At 36.4% G+C, this 8228-nt stretch overlaps 1 protein-coding gene across 1 annotated transcript; it reads left to right on the top strand.

Annotated features, from left to right (window-relative positions):
* The first annotated feature begins 1182 nt into the window (after positions 1-1182).
* On the top strand, positions 1183-5799 carry LOC132035586 (ARF guanine-nucleotide exchange factor GNL2). The gene is made up of 2 exons (XM_059425881.1): positions 1183-2451; positions 2573-5799. Exons 1-2 carry the CDS (start codon positions 1427-1429, stop codon positions 5676-5678), a joined length of 4131 nt encoding a protein of 1376 aa, XP_059281864.1. The 5' UTR covers positions 1183-1426; the 3' UTR covers positions 5679-5799.
* Positions 5800-8228: the final 2429 nt, after the last annotated feature.

Here is an 8228-nt window from a genome sequence, read left to right as displayed (position 1 = left end):
AAAAAAATTTAACACATTAACAGGTAGATAATCAGCAGAACAGAAAGCTACATAAATACAAAAGCTCTTCACATGGATATTAAATTTTGGTTCCGCCATAGTTCTTATTTGATTTTGATAAAACACAGAAATCTAGCATGATATCAAGGATTACAGAGATGGTAAAAGAAGCAGGAGATGAGAAGAAAATTATAATATGAAAATTCAAAAAGGTAGAAGAAAGCAGAGGACCTGCAAGTAGAAGAGTTAGGAAACGGTAAAACTTTTCAAGAAGTGGTATAAATTGATAGCCTCAAACGTGATTTTTCAAAGTAATAATGCACGTGTTGCACTGCCAGTACAAACAGTCAGCAAAAAATTGTTGCTTAAAGCTTCTGATGAAAATGACCCGTTTACCCTCGTGCCAGGCAGCCATGTTGACCCAGACCTGCCTGCTTACCCCAACTTATAGTATAGTAATAGATATTGACTTTTGAACATCTAAACAAATACAAAATGATAGCTTAAGCGGTTTGGGGTGTTCAAAATTATCTCTAGCATCCTAGGTTCGATCTCCAAGGACAAAATAGTTTTTTATATTTAGCTTTTGTTATTTTTTTCGAACCCTAAGTGAAAATTCTGAATCCACCACTGCTCTTAGTTGGGTATCTTACTTCTGGTTTCTTTTGAATATTTCTCTTGTTGAGAGCTCATGACGGATTGTAAGAAACTAACCCCAGAAAATTTCTATACTTAAGAACATAGGAGTAGCAACCATTTTTTTTTAAAAGTGGAATTATATGACGTTTCACACAGTAAAAAAGGAATCAGACTAAAAGGATGTTAGGACGATCCAATAGATGGAAAATCAATTAATATTTTGTTTCAAAATCCTATAAGGTAAAATTTTATTTGATTTAAAGTCATAAATATTAGGAAAGTAACTTGAATTATAAAGTTACCCAATATAAAATTATCTTTTAAAAGGGTAAAGAACACATTTCGTTAAGATTATATATATATATATATATATATATATATATATATATATATATATATATATATATATATATATGTGGGACCACTTTTTGAAAATTATAAGTTCAAAGTGTCGTGAGAACATTGTAACGTTATTAGTCGGATCTAAAGTCACAGGACTTTAATCTACTAAAGTCTTGTTTTCTTCCTTACATGTAAGAATGAAAGCAACTTTGATCCACAATTGAAGGAAGAGAAGCAACACTAGGAGATGTTTGTGAAAGAATTAGTCAAAGCATTAATTCTTACCTCTTAATAACTCAACAAAATCTCACCAAATTAACCTCTTGTTTAGAAATTATTCCGCCTCAAACTTTTCCAACGCAAAAGAGCATGCCGATTATTATCCCTTGTATTTTAACCACTTGTTCAAATGAATTATGTAGAATCCCTCAGAAAATTTTGATTAATGGGTGCTGACGAAAACAGTCAAGAATACATGACAAAGATCAAAAGGAAGGAGTTAGGAATATCTTGCACGTTGAACACAGAGGTAGGAGCTATTTTAGCAGTGATTCGGCGTGCCCCTGAAGCAAATTTACATTTCTACCATCCCCCTGAAGAAAGTTATGATTCTCAGATATCACATTCCTTGAAATCACTAAGATCACTCATCTTTAATCCACAACAAGAATGGCGAACAATCGACCCTATGATATACCTTTCACCTTTTCTTGACGTTGTACAAAGTGATGATGTTCCTGCTGCAGCCACAGGAGTGGCTCTTTCATCTATCCTTAAGATACTTAAGCTAGAAATTTTTTGTCACAAAAGTCCAGGAGCGAGAGAAGCCATTAATTCAGCTGTGACTGCTGTCACTGGCTGTCGTTTGGAGAAAACTGATCCTATTTCTGAAGATGCTGTTATGATGAAAATTTTACAGGCTTTGACAGCAATTATGGGCCATCCTTCTTCTGTTTTGCTCACAGATCAATCCGTTTGCACCGTTGTGAACACGTGCTTTCAAGTGGTTCAACAATCAGCCAACCGGAGTGATTTGCTTCAGCGTAGTGCCAGATACACAATGCATGAGCTGATACATATCATATATCAGCGTCTTCCTGAAATAGAGGTGAAAGATTGGGAAGATTCTGAGTCAGATACTGAGGATAATAACTTGGATTCAGGGTATGGGATTCGTTCTGCTATTGATATTTTTCATTTCCTGTGCTCATTGCTTAATGTAGTGGAAGGCATGGAGACAGATGGAACTACATCTCAAACTGCTGATGAAAATGTTCAGCTTTTTGCGTTGGTTCTGATCAATTCTGCTATAGAACTAAGCGGTGACAGCATAGGTAAGCATCCAAAGCTCTTGAGGATGATTCAAGATGATCTTTTCCACCATTTGGTTCATTATGGTACCTCCTCAAATCCACTTGTTTCATCCATGATTTGCAGCATCGTGTTAAATATTTACCACTTTCTTCGAAGGTTAGTCCCTGTACAAATACAGAAGTCAATATTTTTTGAAGTATCAAATAGTCCATGTCTATGCAAAAAGATTGAATGCTGAATACCAAGATTGATTACATTTTCTTCTGATAATATGCAGGTCGGTTCGTCTTCAATTGGAAGCTTTTTTCTCATTTGTGTTGCTTAGAGTGGCAAGCTTAGCAAATTCACTTCAACTTCAAGAAGTAGCAATTGAAGGAATTATAAATTTTTGCAGACAACCAACTTTTATAATTGAAGTCTATGTGAATTATGATTGTAACCTCATATTCAAAAATGTTTTTGAGGAGATTGGCAAGTCTCTTTGCAGGCATGCATTCCCTACTGGTGGTTGTTTGACAAGTTTACAAGTTCAAGCCTTTGAAGGCCTAGCAGTGATTATCCATAACATAGCTGATAATGTCGACAAGGACGATGATTCAACACCTTCTGGTCCATATCCTGTTAAGATCTCCGAGTATAGAACATTCTGGGAAGAGAAGTCCAAAGAAGATGAAGACTTAGAGAATTGGATCGACTTTGTGAGAGTGAGAATGGCACAGAAACGAAAGATACAAATAGCCGGGAATCACTTCAGTAGAGATGAAAAGAAGGGACTGGAGTACTTAAAATTTTCTCTGTTGATCCCAGATCCTCCTGATCCAAAAGCCTATGCCATGTTCTTTCGGTTTACACCAGGTCTAAACAAGACTGCAATTGGTGATTTTCTTGGTGATCCTGATGATTTCTACCTCCAAGTCCTTAAAGAATTCACAAACACATTTGAGTTTATGGGAATGGTTTTGGACACTGCTTTGAGAACTTATCTAGAGACTTTCAAATTGCCGGGGGAGTCACAAAAAATCAGTAGAATCCTTGAAGCATTTGCTGAAAGGTTTTATGATCAGCAATCCTCAGAAATATTTGCCACCAAAGATGCAGTGTTCATACTTTGTTATTCTGTCATCATGCTCAACACTGATCAACATAACCCACAAGTCAAGAAGAAAATGACAGAAGATGAATTTATTAGAAATAATCGAGCCATAAATGGAGGACAAGATCTTCCCAGGGAATATCTCTCCGAGCTTTTCCATTCTATTTCAGCTAATGCAATTGTATTGTTCGGTTCATCTGGTGCTCTTGTGGAAATGAATCCTAGCAGATGGATTCAGCTAATCAATCAATCGAAGAAAATGGAACCTTTCATATTCTGCAATTTTGATCGACGACTAGGACGAGACATGTTTGCCTCCATTGCTGGTCCCACTGTTGCTACACTTGCAACCATCTTCGAACAGTCTGATGAAGAAGAGATCCTTCATGAATGTATTGAGGCTTTGTTTTCAATTGCTAGAATAACACAATACGGGCTTGAGGATACTCTTGACGAGCTTCTCTGCTCGTTTTGCAAATTTACTACATTACTAAATCCTTATGCATCTTCAGAAGAAACCTTGTATGCATTCAGCAATGATATGAAGCCAAGAATGGCAACTCTTGCCGTTTTCACCATTGCAAATGACTTCAAGAAGTCCATCAGGGGCGCTTGGAGAACTATTGTGGATTGTTTGCTGAAACTTAGAAGGTTAAAGTTGCTTCCACAATCTGTTGTCGAACCTGAAAATGCTTCCAACTCATTATCCAACCCTCTAGTACATGAAAAATATGCATCAGGGGTGGTTTTTCCTACTCAAGATCTTAAATTTGGCAGCAAACGCAATAATTCCAGCATAATTGGACGATTTTCACATTTTTTATCTATGGAAAGTGTAGAGGAATCCTTGAACCTGGGGGTAAGTGAGTTTGAACAGAACCTGAAAGTTATTCAACAATGCCGGATAGGGAGCATCTTCAACAACAGCTCAAGTTTACCTGACGAACCATTGTTGAATCTAGGGCGTTATCTGATATTTGCTGCAGCTGGTAAAGGCCAAAAGTTCAGCACTCCAATTGAAGAGGAAGAAACTGTTGGATTCTGTTGGGATTTAATTGTTAGCATTGCTTCATCCAATACGCACAGACTCTTGGTATTTTGGCCTCATTACAATGAATATCTACTAGACGTTGCTCAGTTTCCTCTATTTTCTCCCATCCCTTTTGCAGAAAAAGGTATCATCGCCCTCATGAAGATTTGTCTGAAGCTCTTGTCTTCCTTTCACTCAGACAAAAGTCCAGAGGAACTCATCTTTAAATCGATAAATTTGATGTGGAAGCTGGAAAAGGAAATTCTTGATTCTTGTTGTGAGTTCTTAGTTCAATCTGTTACCACAATCCTAACAGAGTATCCTGCAAATCTGCAAACTCAACTAGGATGGAAAACAGTCATGCATTTGCTATCGGTCACAGGGAGACATCCAGAAAACTATGAGCAGGGAGTTGAGGCCCTTATAAATTTAATGTCAGATGGTTTCCACATTTCAAGATTGAACTATCCTTATTGTATAGATTGTGCATTTGGTTTTGTCGCATTAAAAAACAGCCCTTTAGAAAAGAACATCAAGATCATGGACTTGATGGCTGATACTGTGAATTTGTTAGTACAATGGTACAAAAGTGGATATACAGATCCAGGGAGTTCGGCGAGTGTAAATAGTAGCGCAAGTAGTTGCTCTCTGGAAGAAAGTTCAAAAGCTCTTAGCTCTTCTAACTTAACAGTGACCTATTTTGCTAAACTAGGGGAAGCATTTAGGAAGACGAGCTTAGCTAGAAGAGAAGAGATAAGAAACCACTCGGTCATGTCTTTACAGAAAAGTTTCACACTTGGCGAAGATTTGTACTTCACACCACCCAACATCCTTAGCTGTTTCAACCTCATACTATTTGCAATGGTTGATGATTTGCATGAGAAGATGTTGGAATACTCAAAAAGGGGGAATGCTGAAAAGGAGACAAGAAGTATGGAGGGGACTTTGAAGCTATCGATGGAGGTTCTAACAGATGTCTATTTACAGTTCTTGAAACCATTATCAGAAAGTCCTAACTTTAGGGCATTTTGGATGGGCATCCTGAGAAGAATGGATACGTGCATGAAGGCTGATTTAGGAGAATGTGGTGAGTCAAAACTTCCACATACTATCCCAGTTCTGTTGAAGAAGATGGTTGTCACAATGAAGCAAAAGAAGATTTTGACTCCCAGAGAAGATGATGACTTGTGGGAAATGACTCATGTTCAGATACAATGGATTGCTCCATCACTAACCGATGAACTGTTTCCAGATGCTTGATCAGAGTGATGTGTTTCACAGTAAATTAATTAATTAACAACATAGATTAGTTGTAAAGCATTTTTGTATGAAAATTTTTGCTTCTTTTTCTTATCATTGTGGAGTATTACTTTTCTTTCTTTGGCCACTTTCTTCTTTATTTATTGGGAAGCAATTTTTTAGATTGACGTTACAGTAGGAGAAAAATAACACACACAAACAACTAACCCAGAAAGTAGGAGTTTCTTCTTTCTTTTGATATAACATGTGGTACAATGATTAAATTATTTGAAATTACGCTATATATATATGATTATCTTTTACTTAATGAACAGTTTGTTAATAGGTCAGGCAGTGGAAAGCCTGTACTTGGTCAAAAAGCAAATAATAAAAATTTGTGAGTCAAACCGTTTCTGAATAACTTTGGATTGCTGGTCTCTGATCCAATCATCCAGTATTCCATAAGATTTTCTCACAAAATCAGTAGTGATTCAGCTCTAATCCTTGGAAATTATATCCCAAAAGTCGAACAAGTAACAAATTCTTTTACGAGAACATTACTTGGAAGTCTATGTGAGGTCAAGCTAGTTCACTGAAAATGTAAGCTAGCAACTTCATTAAGGCAGATGTATAGTTAAAAACACTATTAATTCGTTAAGGCAGGCTTTACAAATCCACCTTGAGCCTTTATCGTAACATCGCAATTGGAAAGACTCGACAATTTTTCAAGCGTATATATTCAAGTAATGTTTGTTTAAGGCAAAATACGTCAAAACACCCCTAAACTATACCTAAAATGTCGATATCACACCTAAACTATACGAGCGACCTATTACACACCTTAACATCTTAAAAGTGAATTTAAGACCACCCTGCAAGGTATTATACTACTTTCACAACAAGTGGTGTTCCACACGCGCATCGCCACGTCGATGCCATGTGGAAATAAAATAAATTTTATTATTTTCAAGATTTTTCTTTTTTCTTTTTAATTTGCACTATTTTCTTTTCCTTTTCTTCTATACTCATTACAAAACCCACCACCCCCACCACCAATTTCACCACAACCATATCCGCCACCACCCATTTCACCACCACCATATACTCGCTATCACCACAATCAATTTCACCACCACCATATCCATCCAAAGACCGTCAAACCAACCATCAAACCCACCACCATAAAATAAAAAAATTAACCACAAATTTCACCACCCACAACCAAATCAACCATTAAATCGCTTCATAACAACCCGCTCCTCTTCCCGCCACCCCCAACCCCACCCCTTCTCCTCCACCTTCCCACCACCCCTCAAAGGGCAACGGTAATTTCTTAATTGTTGCCCATTTGAAGGGCAGTTCGTGCAATTTCTTCATTGCCCATTTGAAGGGCAGCCGTGCAATGTCTTCATTGCCCATTTGAAGGGCAGTTCGTGCAATGTCTTCATTGTTTAACAACAATGAAGAAAATTTCCCATTTGATGCAAATTTCTTTAATATTTCCCACTTTATTTTATAGGTAGATTAGATGCAAATTTGGTGACAGGAAAATGAAGAAGATCGGAAAAAATGGAAGCTCACCGGAAAATATTGAAGCTCATTATTATTTTATAGGTAGATTAGATGCAAATTTGTGACCGGAAAATAAAGAAGATCGGAAAAAATGGAAGTTCACCGGAAAATATTGAAGCTCATTGGAAACAATGGTGGTTATGCAATAAGAAAGGGAGTAGGGATGAAGAAGAAAGGGAGGGTGGGGGAGGAGGGGGTGGGGGTTACAAAAATATTTATTTTAATAAAAAATGGAATAAAAATAAATTTTTATAAAAAATGCGCCACTTATTAATTATTTTTTTATTTTGTGCGCGTCGACCAGTAGGAATTAAATTCACTTTTAAGATGTTAAGGTGTGTAATAGAATCAGCTTGTTAGTTTAGATGTGATATCGACATTTTAGGTATAGTTTAGGGGTGTTTTGATGTATTTTGCCTTTGTTTAATGAATGATAGTTGCTTCTTAAAATCCAAAAGATCAATGGATCATCTCAGAATCCTAATGAAAGCTCAAGGTGACTCACAATCAACCAATTCTAAATCTGTCAAGGACAAGATGTTTAGAATTCAAGTTTTTGGGCTGGCCATGCTTTACAACCGCAGAAAATTATTATCCAATATGTTCGAAACAAAACTATAAACAAAAATTCAAATAAATAGAGTTATCATTTTCAGCTCACATAATTCAATGTGTGTCTTTAAGAAATATAATCTCCTCATAGTAGTTGACGTAGTGAATTATTTCCTCCCACAATATAATGTAATTTATCTTGTTTGGAATAACGACACTTAAAATTCCAACAAACTTCAAATTGTAAGAAAGAAGAAAATTACACCGACTCTATTTCTTTTGAAAATAATACGGGGATGACAGGAGAAAGATATTTCAATACTCAAAAGTTCAAATTTGAGGCAAGACCTCAATATTTTAGCCAATTAATGGGTGTAATAAAAAGTGCAAGCCTTTTACTGGTGCCTTTATGGGAAAGCCTAGTGCCTTTATAATAAAAAGGCACGA

This window comes from Lycium ferocissimum, chromosome 10, assembly GCF_029784015.1.
Source record: "Lycium ferocissimum isolate CSIRO_LF1 chromosome 10, AGI_CSIRO_Lferr_CH_V1, whole genome shotgun sequence".
Taxonomy (NCBI): Eukaryota; Viridiplantae; Streptophyta; class Magnoliopsida; order Solanales; family Solanaceae; genus Lycium; species Lycium ferocissimum.
Note: the sequence above shows the minus strand (reverse complement) of the source record. Positions and strands in the feature narration are given on the sequence as shown.

What these genes read in the sequence shown, in the direction of transcription:
- LOC132035586 (XM_059425881.1), top strand. Translation starts at nt 1,427, where the DNA reads ATGGGTGCTGACGAAAACAGTCAAGAATACATGACAAAGATCAAAAGG. An exon ending in ATTTACCACTTTCTTCGAAG is followed by an intron (nt 2,452 to 2,572) that starts GTTAGTCCCTGT and finishes GATAATATGCAG; the next exon opens with GTCGGTTCGTCTTCAATTGG.